We start from the raw sequence: 13,457 nt of genomic DNA, 5'->3' as shown, positions 1-13,457 counted from the left end.
CTAAAATTATCTGTAAATGTCATAAATACATTTTGATGTTATGTGTATCAGAAGATAGGTTTGCCTCAAAATGAAACAAAGCTTATTTCCATAATGTTATAATTGTCTTGAACTTGACATTAAAAGTATATTTGATAAAAGTATTAAAAACATAATCAATTTTTGTCGTGATACGTTTTTACACTTAAGTTTCTGATTTTAGACGTAATGTTCATTTAACATGCATCATATGAAAATGAAGTGAATATAAAATCACATAATCAATGGATATCATTTTCATAAACAATACATTTTTAAATTTTGCCGGGAAAGATTTACTGTTTTAACAAACGAAATCGTTAGTTCAATGGGAAGGAATAAATACAATCAATATTATTATTTAACTTATATGTAATTACCGATTATATATTTGATGATCTAACTTTAAATGAACAATAATTATTATTGGAAAACAGCATACCACAAAAAATATAATCTATCACTATGTATAGTAAAATTTAGTAAATTATAATTTATACCTATAGTTCAGGGGTTCCCAAACTAAATTCCGCGGAGCGTGAATAGGTGTTCCGCTATTACTGTTTTCTTTACGTTTACTACGACATATTTATGCAAAGTAAAATTTTCTTATTATGCTGCAACGAAGTCAAAATCCAGGAATAGGCTCGACCCCAAACCAGATATAAGAATTAAACTTTCTAATATTGTCTGATATCAAAAAGATTTACAATTCAAGGACCCAAAATTATCGAAGTCATTAAGAACTTCATTCGCTTATACCTACTTGTATGTGTTATATTTTAAAAACATTTACTAAAAAAAAATGCTTGTTTTTACTCATTTCTTTTTAAATCATACCTACCTTACAAAATAAAGAAGGTGGTTTATTTAATTCAAAGTTGTAGTGTATCTTATTATATCCCAAAAAAAAACAGCGGTTATTATAATATGCGTTTTAATCTAAATTATATATAGGTATTTATAATATTATACCAAATTGGACCTCTGCAAACATTTTTTTTTTTAATAATTCTGGTCTAGTCCACGAAATATAATAATTGAGTTTCAGTGTTAATACTGAATTCTTATTAAAGTGGAGTCTGTGTTAAAAATTAAAAATGAGTTGCATTTGCCAAGTTAAACACAATACATGAATGCGTAACTAAAAAGGGATGAGTCGAGTCAACATCTCTGATTTAGTGAAACTTTGAACTCTCGCAAATGTAGTGATATTAGATTCTTATTATCCCCTTTTTCAGTATGCACCATATTTACGTGAATCAATAATCAGAAACCCCACTTGCCCTAACAAAAAGGAGATAATAATCAGAATCACTGTTCGAAAAAGCGATTTACAATATTTTCTCATGTTATGTTGTGTAAAATGAATATTTTTAGTAAATTGTTGATAATTGCATGTTTCGTAATTTGGTCAGTAGATGTATCTACAACCTATTACACTCCATCCGGAATAATTGCTATGGCGGGGAAAAAAACATGTCGATTGTATCTATAAATATATTACGTAGGTACGTTAACGAATTTTATATTAGTACCAATATCAGATTGTTCCATGTCAGTAAGTGGAGAATTGCGTTTTAAAATAGTCAGTATTTTATAACAAACATGACAGTTGACGGCTTTCATGCATTAGCTGCACTTTTTTATACCCAAAGACCGACGAACCCTTCCTGCATTTAATACCGGAAGTTAACCGAGTATAGAATATTTAGATAATAAATGATGCATGTAAAGTACAGGCTTAATCGATTTGAAATTAACTGGAGTCAGTGACACAAATTACTAACTAAATGTCTCCTGAGTATAGAAGGTTTTTTATTTTTGCAATGTTGACTAATGAGTAATGGCCCATAATGAATCCAGGCTTTATATGTACGAGATAAACAAATGAACTCGGTTTCTGTGTAAATTACATACATTTTCTTTTATCAGATACGGATATTCTTAATACAAACAAAATTTCAATAATCAATATGACTATAAAATAATATGTAATAGTAATATGGTGAGATCCTTTAATTAATTCATATTTTATAGGTACTCAGGTAATGTTTTTTTTTAATCTTGTCTTTGACTTAAAATAAAAAATATTCCTCTTTTCAATGTTTTTAGATATCTGCACATTTTATTAATTAAAATATTTGGTACTGTTCGGTTATCAGGAATACAGCGGAAAACACATTTTGAAAATAGCCGATAAACTGGATTATTCGTTAGGTTAACCTAACCAAACCTAACCTAACCTAACCTAACCTAAACTAACCCAAACTAACAAATAATCCAGTATATCGGGTATTTTCAAAATGTGTTTTCCGCTGTATTCCTGATAACCGAACAGTACCAAATATTTTAAAATGTAAACAATCAAAAAAAATTCTGACTATTCGAAATAAAAGTTGATGTTTTTTTGCTTTCCTTATGGTAATACAGCCTAACAAGTCTGGTAGCAATATTTAGATTATTGATTAGAGAATCTCAGTAAGGATTTTTGGATAAGTAAGTGAAAATTGTCGAAGATTTGGCTAATTACTCGAGAATTCTTGAGACGAGTTTTCTCAATCATATATTATAGTACTGGCTGGATGTGACATCAATTACTGGCCAATTGAAGGTGCTAACAGCCACTATAGAAACACGCAGACTGCTATAGATACTGAGCAATTAAAATCGACTGTACTCCCAAGTTGTGGTAGGTTAAACATCGATCCAGCGGACTCTAGTTCGTCTTTAAGTCTTTTAATATATCTTGGTTACCACTGTATGGTGTGATTTGCCGAGTGATGATCCTTTAATCTATTCTACAAAATATGTGGCTTTCTTAATAAATTCTACTTCGAGGTATTAATGCATTATTTTATGTCCGCCACTTTTGTTTATTCATTTAACCATTTATTAATTTTTGATTCCGGCTCCTTATGTCCAACATGCATATCTCCATACCGCGTCGTTATGAATTAGGTACCAATATTGTGTTTAAGCTACTTGCATTATGTTTTTACTGAGTGACATCATTTGAATCAAATATCACGAGACTGAAGTGGGTGCAATATCATACGAGGCATGCAAAAATAGTGCAGTGAACTGATTTACACAGTATTGCAGTGTCAACTATTTACCGATCGCTACATTGCGTGGCCAGCATCTAAATTTTTATATGCCTGGCATAATAATGCATAAGAAAATGCCATTTTTTATCTGCGTCAGAATCGCTGGAAAAATATGTAGCTTTTATTCATAATTGCGATATGACAGGCACGAGAGATATTCAGACTTTTTTTTACGTAAACACCGATAGTTCATCACTATTTTCCATATATATTGTAATATAGCGCAATTCATTATAAGGAGCATATTGAATTAATTTCACAATCGTTTGTGAAATGAAATGCTACTTACAAATACTTAATAAATTACTTAACAATAATGTTTTCACGTTATTTTATTTAGGGATTGCAATACGGCATTTAAAACCCGATATTTAATTATATAGCGATACCGAAGAACCGGTTTCATAAAACCAAAATACCGGTATTTTCGGTATGGCGATATTACATATTACAAATTGAATTAATAGGCATTTCCATGTAGGTGTCAAGTTATAGCTAACTTTGTAGATCAATGACCGCGACAATAATCTTTGTATATCTGTTCTCAATTAGTTAGTTAATAGCCTAATTATTACATAATTATAAGTTTATAAAATAATAATCAGTACGTCATGATTGATAAAAAGAGAATTATTCGATTGTAAGTTTTCGACCGAAGCACATTGCTCTGTGCTGTGATTCATATTATTGTAACAATTGTACACATGTACTTACGCAATTTAAATAAACTTACATCCTTCATAATCACGACACCGAATTCTCATCTCTCCTCGTCACAACACCATTGGCCCTCACATCGACGACCCCTACATCGGTATTAAGAAATCATACACGTTTATGTTTTTCGAAAATGAATTTACTGGTATTTTTCGAATACTTAAGTACCGTCTACTATTTTGTATATTAAGTCTATACTTCAGCTGAGGCATGGTCTAAAAAGATCGTGACTAGGCGATGCGCGGATTGTGCAAATGACGCGAGCCGAACGAAATATAATTTGTCATACAAATTCAACATGCGTCCTTTTAATGTTATGTTTATTATTATATTCGTAATAATAATAGTATATTCATTGACATGTTTTCTTTTTCAAGTACATGCGGAACGTTTTTTAGTCATCTTTACACGAATTAAGAATATATTCCTCCGACGCCATCACAAAACAAATTGATGTGCTCACACCTCGACTGTCAGTCTACGATTGGCGACGACTGCGAAATTTCGTTCCATATTCTGTTGAAAATTATTTGCCGTTTCACTTATGTACGCTCTTAAATTTTGTGCGTAAGTCGTACGTTGCCAAAACGCAAATATATTGACTGAAACCAACAAAAGTTAAATAAAAATAAAACATAATCCCTCAAATATACTGATAGAATTGTCGCAATGAATTAACATATTTCGAAAATGAAAACATTCTTTGCAAATATTTCCAATTATTCTACAACAAAGCGTTGAATTTGAGAGAGATTTTCCTGCATCCGGAATTAAAACTATTAATTATATATTATTTGTAACACTCAGCAATTCTACAATATTATAATCTATACATACTTTTGAAGGTTAAGATACTAAAGGTATGTATCTACTTTAGGTTGCTATACAATAATGTTTTAAATAGATTTTAATAGCTATATTTATTGATATGTACCTACTTGTTGATTCCTATATGTTTTAATGAATACCGGTATTGATATATTCATTCGGTATTGCAATCCCTACTTTTATCATATTAGTTTGCTATGTAACCGAGAATTAAATGTACGCATTCTGTGTAAATATGTATTTACTATTAGTGAGTGCGCATAGTACCTGAAGATGTCGAAAGGCTAAACCTGGATCACAAAAAATGACTCAAATGGAATATTATAAAACTTAAATCAAATATAATTTATTAAGTAAATATGATACATTTTGCTTTATAGCTCTCAGTTGAATATTAAATGGGATGTTTTTACTATCTTATTGTATTAAATAAAGTAATCATAGTAAGGTTATACGTTCTAATAATCATATTTTCATCCTTGAATTCAACAATAGACACAAAAGAAATTGTAACTTATTAAGTTTTATAAGTTAATTAGTCATTGTAGTAGAAAACCTTCGAAATATCCAGAAGTGCTGGCAGAAGTGTGATTAAAGGTTTGAATAAAAGACATATTGTTGAAATTTCGTCGTAGAATTTCACAAAAACAATACAAATTACTGGAATTCGTGCGCGCCTATAAAATGTCAATTTAACCCCACACTTGTGAGCTAACCCAGTCACGCGATAACGTAAACGATTTTCCGATAGCTAATATGAGTTTCCGTTTGTTGTAAAAGCTATATTTCCTGTGCAAACACGGCAAGCCCCTTGAATTTAGTCTTCAAAAATATTGTATGCACTTCAAACAAATTTATAAGATAAGTGACACTATGTCAAAGGGATAATCAACTACGTATGTATTATATTATTTAACAGTATATATTTATATAATATAATAATATGTAAGTCAAAATATTATTATGTTTGTTTGGTTTTCTTACTTGTTCAAATTACCTATCCTGCCAATTCCATTTTTGAATTTTGACGACAGTACAGTTTGCATATTACTTTGGATTCGATTTTAATTTCTTTTGTTTTACTTGGCTGTCAGAAATATTTTCATTTTGACATCTTGTGTGCCTAAATTCAGATATTTTAATATTGAAGAATGTAAATTGTTATTGTTATGTGAAATTAGATAAATGTATATCGATCAACGAATCGACTGTATTTGAGCTGGTATTACCTATTTTATATTATAATACAAAGTACGTTTGTTTGTTTCTTTCCATTTGAATATTTATCATATACATAAAAATATTTTTTCTAGTGGTTATATTATATTTCTCAGAAGTGTATTTAAATTATGTACGATTATCAATAATGCGAAGAAAGACTGTGCGATTTGGAGTATGCAGATGAAGCAGTTGTGTTTGACTCGACGATCGAACGGTTGGAGGTAACCGTGAACAGGCTCGCCGCGAACTCGAAACGTGTGGATCTTTATCTGAATGCGGCTAAGACCAAATCCATGTACAGTGCTGCATGCATCGACGCCGACACTCCTCTGCGGGTTTCCGGTTTGCTCGTTGAACTGGTGTCCAGGTTCAAATACTTGGGTGCCACGGTTGCCGACGATGGTGGTGTTTCTAGTGAGCTTGGAATCATCATGGGTATGGCGGGGTCTGCATTCAGCCAACTTGGAGTCGCATGGAGGTCAACGCTGTATTCTGTGAGGACCAAATGTCGTTTGTTCAACGTGTGCGTGCTCCCTGTGCTCATGTATGGCTCTGAGACATGGCATCTTACTAAGCTTCAAGGTTCTCGGCTTTTGAGCTCTGAGAATCGATGTCTCCGCCGAATCTTAGTGGTAAATTGGTATGACCACGTTACAAATACCCGAGTTCGTGAGCAGACACAGCAGCCTTCAGTGATTGAGGTAATTTCAAAGAGACGTGTTACGTGGCTGGGACATGTGTTCCGGATGCCGCCAAGCATTGCGATACTCTGTACCCTTGTGGCGCAATATCAAGGGTTACGTCGTCGTTGCCGGTCCTCTTTTACCCTGCAGCGGTGCTACAAAAGCGATCTACGCGCTGCAGATATGGAATGGCGGGAGGCGCAAGAGTTGGCGATGGATCGAGGGAAGTGGTGCGAACTTGTGCTTGGCCTATGTCCCAATGCTGGGTCGTGACAAGGTGAAAGAAGAGAAGCAGAAGAAGATCAATAATATGAGTTAATCATTCGGTATTCACCATTAATCTTACAATATATATTGTTTTGCGATATGATGGTATAACATATTTAAAACCCTAGTAATTGTAAACCTAAGTAAACGGTTAAATCGTTCGGGTCACAATCCTCAGTCATGAAGTCCTAACTAAGAAACAGAATATTGTCTTCACTTCAGCGGAAAACCCACTCTTCACGATTTTCCCATTAAAAAATTTCCACCTCATCACTCAATAATTATAACTTGGAATTTCACCAACTATCTCATTTTCACGTTACCTACCCTCGTTACACAGTATTAGCAATAATTATATCATTGCATAAACTCAGTCGTAAATGTTGGTAATCATGCTTGATAAACCTCCTGAGCGAAACACGTGTCGTAAAGCAATTGTAGTACGTGAAGAATACTAAGTGATACATTGATAATATAAATTATCATGAATTAACATCAAGTAACTCCTAAATCTCTTTAAATTTCAGTTATCTATATCATATTTTTTATTGAAATTATAAACAACTATCATCGTTTGCTTATACCAGTCACTGAAAGGTAAGATTTAAAAATCAATATTATATTTTTTTATAAAGCACCCTAATTATTTGGAGAATTATGGTAGAATTTGGCTTACCTCTTGGTGGGCTGTAGTGCACATAAAGTGCGTCCATGGATGACATGCTGACATCATCACCCTGCTTCAAACTTTTCACCATTTTTACGAAGTTTATGTTATCACCATAGTAATTAAAGTGACTATTTGGTTAGTTTACCAATTAAAATTTGTTTTTGAAACCCAATTAACACATCAAAATAATTTTAACTAATTTAAAAAGTTGAATTAATATTTTTATTTTCATCATTGGATCAATTATTAAAATTGAAAACTTTTTTATATATCACGTAAGTACCTAGGTATCTGAAAATTATTGAAACAATAACAGCTATTTATTATTATATATTACAATCTGAAAATCAAAACAATTCGATATTATCAAGATTTTTTTAAAAATTAAAACAACAAAGTATTCTCTCAAATATCATTTAATGTCAAGTAATTAATTAAATTTATCTGAAGAAATAGTTTTATTTTATGTAGGTATAAAATACAACATATTCAACACGTATTTATTACAATAGTCTGATAAATCCATAAAGTAAATCATTTCTTTAAAAATTTCTATAATATATATTTTTTTTTGCTATAAATTGTTTATGTGATATAAAATTATATTGTTTTCGGTATAAATACTTGCATGTTACTTCCTATAATATGCAAAAAGAAATTTAAAGAAAACACGAAAAATATGTTAATGGTTATTATTTTGTTAAAGTTATTAATTATATTATATTTAAAATGATATGATTATTTGTGATATATATCGAATATGTTTAAATTTATTATTTAAAAAGAAATGAAGAAACACTTAAAGTACTAAGTTCACATAACACTTTCCACTGAATTTTTTCCGCTGAATGTAAGCAACATTTCTTGGAGCTGTCACCTTTGGAATGGGAATGAAATTTTCACTTGTCTTTCGACTAAAATATTAACGCGTTAATGATTTTTCCGACGAGACCGGCGACAAAGGTAATTGAGGTATGTTTGTGTACACGAAAGCTCAATAGAAACTAAATAACTGTCGTCGTAACTGAAGGACAATCGTATATATGTAACTAGATTACTAATAGTATATAATATGGTAAATGAAATATATATAAAATACTTGGGAGGTAAGTAGGGGAAAGCAATACAACCCTCGATCATAACCAGTATGTATGGAATAGATGCCTTAGCATTGAAAGCTAAAGAAGATTCAATTTAATTGAAACTTAATGACTGTAGAGAGTCATAGATTGAAGTTACCAATGGACGAAAATATTTTAAATATTGACGAAAGCTCGGAGAAAAAAAATGGTAATATTACGATTTAGATACTAACTAGAAACATATTGTTATAGTACAAATGAAGAAGTTTTGGGACCTCAGATGTCACTGAACTCACAGGAATCGTCTTCTAATTCTTGTGCCAAAATTATCTAGGTATTCGCAATAATTTGACGAAGCTGCGCTCGTACCAATCACGGAGGTTATTAAGCGATGAAATACCGTGTCTTGAAATAAGTTATAGATATATGTACTTTTGTCCTGATATAGTCTAGTTGAGTTACCCTAGAACTATAGTTTTAATACAATGCAGATCTTCTGTTTTTTTGATTCATATAAGGATGTCAACAGTAAGTCACCCTGACAGTTTAAGGAATCTAAGTATATCTAGGTCTACAGAGTACATCTCGAAGGTCTCAGTGCTCCTCGATACTTGGTTGATTAGTGAAAAATGGTAAGATAATGATAATCCCATGAAGTCATATAGCTCACCACAATATTTAAAATACGCAGTATTTATCTATGGAAAACAGGAACAGTTATTAAGCTGAATTAATATAATATGAGTTATTACACAATTAATGTTGAATTTACGGGTTAAATTTAATTTTACTATAATAGGCAATATCACTTTAAAAGATAATATAGTATGAATAATGGCTTTTGCTAGAAAGGTCTGTTTAACGGTAATAACGTTTTAAATCGATTCTAATAAAATAAATATGATTGGTTCGATTTATTAGCACATAAAAAATCTCCCCAAGTGACACTTTACTTATCGCGTATTGAATAATTAATTTATTTGTGTGAACAAGTTGTGTTTGGGTGGACTACTTCTCTTAACTGATCGTGACCTGTTTTTACTTCGAAGGCCTTCAGCTGTCCTGACGAAACGTCTTTGATGTATTTCCACAATACGTCAGAGGTAATAAATGTAGAAAAAATATGCGTCGATTTAAATGCATCGCCTAGTTGGTTGTTGTGATACCATAATTAACTATTTGATGGCGTTTTACTCAACAACACTTTTTTATTAATTCTTCAGCTCAATAGGCAATATAAATAAAAGATAATATAATTAATGTACATAACGAAGTTATCAAATAAAACATCACAAATTATATTTTGGTAGATAGAAGCAGTTATGTAGAAAAATCATTTTTTTATTCAACTTAACGAATAATTCACCAGATTTAAGAATATCACTTTCTTTATTAAACATTAATCGTTTTGAAACACCTCAGAAATATAACTATTTGAAAAAATAGCTAGGTACTGGGAGGGATTCGAAGCCACATTCATCGGATTCCGACCGATGTAGTTTATCAATTGAGCTATCTGCTACTCAATTACGACAAAAATACCCAATAGTCATGTAACTGAGGCGCTTTTCAAAAATAACTAATATATTTTGTTTTACGAACATTTTCGTTAAAAATACATCCATAATAGTGTATAATACACGTCTTGTCCCAGATAGATGGAGTTATTTACATGTTCGTGCTGAATTAAATAACTTAAATTAAGTTAAAGTAACTAAAGCTGTAACTGCTCCTGACATATTATACTCAGTCATATAAAAATACTTATGCTTCACATCTAAACGTAAAATCCCTTGATACGAGGCGGGTAACGTAAAGAGATGTAAAAGAGGGGTAGCGGCTTGCCAAACTCTATTTACCCTAAAGTAAGGCAGAGGAATTTTTTACGCCTAGATAGATGTAGATTTTGGCGACCGCATTTCAACTTTGCCCATACAGACTACAGTTCCAAACCATACTTATCGGAAATCAGTGGATCGCAATAGACTTTGGCGCGAATGCTGCCACGTACTCACACTCTATAAAAAAAGTATTGAAGTAGGTATCGCTAAAAGAGTATTGACACTAAAGAAACTCTTAGTTACAACTATCTTGCATAAAAACTCAATATATCGCTAACTGAAAGCAACAGTGAGATAAAGTGAAAAAAAGGGATTTTGGGAAAATTATGCCAACCGATTGCTGAAAGCTATGCCTACCTAATGAATCACTGATTTTTTTAAAGTTGTCTTGTAACCTCAAATCAACAATGGGATAACTGAAATAAGCCACTGTTAATAAAGGTATACACACAATTTAAGAAAAGGAAAACAAACACGTAGTTAACTATTTAATTTGTATGCCATAAATATTCATGTTCAATAATCTCGAAACTAGTAATTTTGACTTATGCCACTGTTGCTTACATCTTAATTTTAACAAAATAATACTGTAAGTAAGCTTATAAATGTTTTACTATATATTATAAATACGTACATCATTAGAATAATAATTATTAGATGCTACCTATTTTTGTATATTTAAAAAAAAATATTACCAAAGCGTTGACACATTTTCTAATACCTGAGTTATTGAGGTTATTCAACTGATTATACAAAATAAAAATAAAAATGTATGTTGTTTTTGGAGTCAATTTAATTATATACCTACTTAGTTAAAAAATAATTAAACAAATATTATTTATTTTATTTTATTTACTTATTTAAAAAAAACACGTTGAGTACATAATAAACTATTAATTCAGGACGTTCACAACATGACATTTAGAATAAAGGTGTACAATATTATTTCACTCTGTTCCGTTGCGCGTGAGTAGGATAAAGTATTACATTATATGCGCGTGGAGGTGTTTGCGCCAAAAGCTAATGCGATTTTATCATACTCTTGGGTTTCTATAAGATATTTTTTTAAATGATTACATACATATTATTATATTATTTTAATACATATATCAGGTATTTATTATTGTACTAGCATGTATTTTTAAACGCACAACTTACCTATAGATGTATTATGTAGTTCAGTAATATTTGAAAAAATATATCTTTTTTTGCAGTTTTCTTCCCAATAATTTAAATCCTTTCTGAATTTATTTACAAAATAATAACTGTCGTACCTATAATGACTTTTATGTTCATGCTTACCTGTATTTTGTTGATTATATAAGGTATCATACAGTTTTTCTGACGATAAGTGATCTTTGACAACACGAGTTTTGAAAACTTTCTCATATCTACGTCTAATTTTAAACTATTATTATTGACATAACACATGCAATGACGTATTAATCAGTAAACAAACCAAAACAAAACACCTGAAAGCCTAACAGTTAAAGCAGCTGTTTCTCGGTAGGTTATGAATTATTTTTCGATTCTCAATAATATTCGATTTCTAGAACTTAAAGCTTGGAAAACCTGCTCAATGTCAGACGTTTCACACATACATCAATAATAACACTGTCCATTATTTAAACATAATGCCTTTAAATGAAGCTTTATAATCGAACAATACCGAAAGGACAATAAATGGAACGTGTTAACAAATTTCGATAATGCCCCGGAATATATTATCAAAATAGGTTAAGCTAGGTTAAATATTTCGGGGATTTTTAAATAAACCATGATTCCATCGATATGTAACAATAATATCATGGATTTTGTAATATCAAGGCACTAAAATAACACGGTAGAGAAATTATTATCATAAAATTATTTTTAGAGCAACATGCTTATTTCCAATCAAAATCCTACACTGAAGTTAATGGCCCCACCAAACCACACCTGCCCCGCACTACACTCAGTCTTAATCAGGCGTATCATGTGAAGTATCATTTTTTATGACTGGAAATGTCTCAGGAAAAGTTACCCAAGTCTTGTCTCCACGTGTTTTTATTGAATTCAAGTACTCATCGGACAGAGGAGTGCGAAGAGGCTAAATAGTAAGATAAAGTAAGTAATATAGTAAGATAAAATAAGTAAACTATAGTAAGTAACAAAAGCTAATACAAAACTGCCTAACAATCTGAATAAAGAGATCTTCACGTTGGTAGTATAAGGCCACTAAATGCTACAAAAATGGAATTTTTGGCGACCAGTTCGGACAGTCCGGTGGGCCCAATGGCTGATTGAACCAACTTAAGCGGCTCTTCCTTTTCTGTGCACATTTTAGGGCATTGCAACAGAATGTGGTTTGCATCGTGTATTTCTCTGCCACTTGAATATGCTGAACGGGTAACAAGGCCAGGCTCATCGAACATACCAGCGAAGCCACCATGTCCATTCAAGAATCAACTGACTGAATTCATGGTACAATGATTAATTGATCGAAATATATTTTTATTAATTGGCTTTCGTAGAACTCCATTTTACAAACAGCACTCACAGTAGCTTAGGTGGTAGAACGCCCATTTCTAAAGCTTTAGGTTGCATGTTCGAACTCGCAACTGACTTAACATTCGTGTTATTTTTCTATGTGTGTTGGATCCAGTGCAAGGATCCAATACATTGGCGAATGGGCACCTACCATTCCTCATAAATATCATAACATTTTTTTTACTTACAATTAATTTTAATTGTTAAATTTGTAAGTAATTACTTGAATATTGTTTGAATAAAATAGGTTATAGTCTCAAAATAAACACTACATGAGGAAGTAGTATTTTATTTTGTGTGATATTAAAAACTAATAACATGAAGACAATTTACCTTCAGAAAACTTGCCACGAGACAGGATAATATTTTTAATTACTTTTTGGGGTTTATGAGAATATTACTGAATCTCATATTCGCACACTAGTATTTCCATCTCTACAATATAATATTACGATTAGCAAATAAACTCTCAACGGGAAACGTTTAAATAA

The 13,457-nt window shown here is 31.4% G+C and overlaps 1 protein-coding gene across 1 annotated transcript in view; it reads right to left on the bottom strand.

Annotated features, from left to right (window-relative positions):
- Positions 1-7,602, bottom strand: part of LOC147073769 (uncharacterized) — a 65,587-nt gene extending 57,985 nt beyond the window's left edge. The window contains exon 1 of the mRNA XM_085944680.1: positions 7,521-7,602. Coding sequence (XP_085800806.1) covers positions 7,521-7,602 — 82 coding nt within the window. The remainder of the gene's footprint in view (positions 1-7,520) is intronic.
- Positions 7,603-13,457: the final 5,855 nt, after the last annotated feature.

The sequence above is a fragment of the Rhyacophila brunnea genome, unplaced genomic scaffold (assembly GCF_057557595.1).
Source record: "Rhyacophila brunnea isolate RB1 unplaced genomic scaffold, BYU_Rbru_1.0 scaffold_17, whole genome shotgun sequence".
Lineage (NCBI taxonomy): Eukaryota > Metazoa > Arthropoda > Insecta > Trichoptera > Rhyacophilidae > Rhyacophila > Rhyacophila brunnea.
Note: the sequence above shows the minus strand (reverse complement) of the source record. Positions and strands in the feature narration are given on the sequence as shown.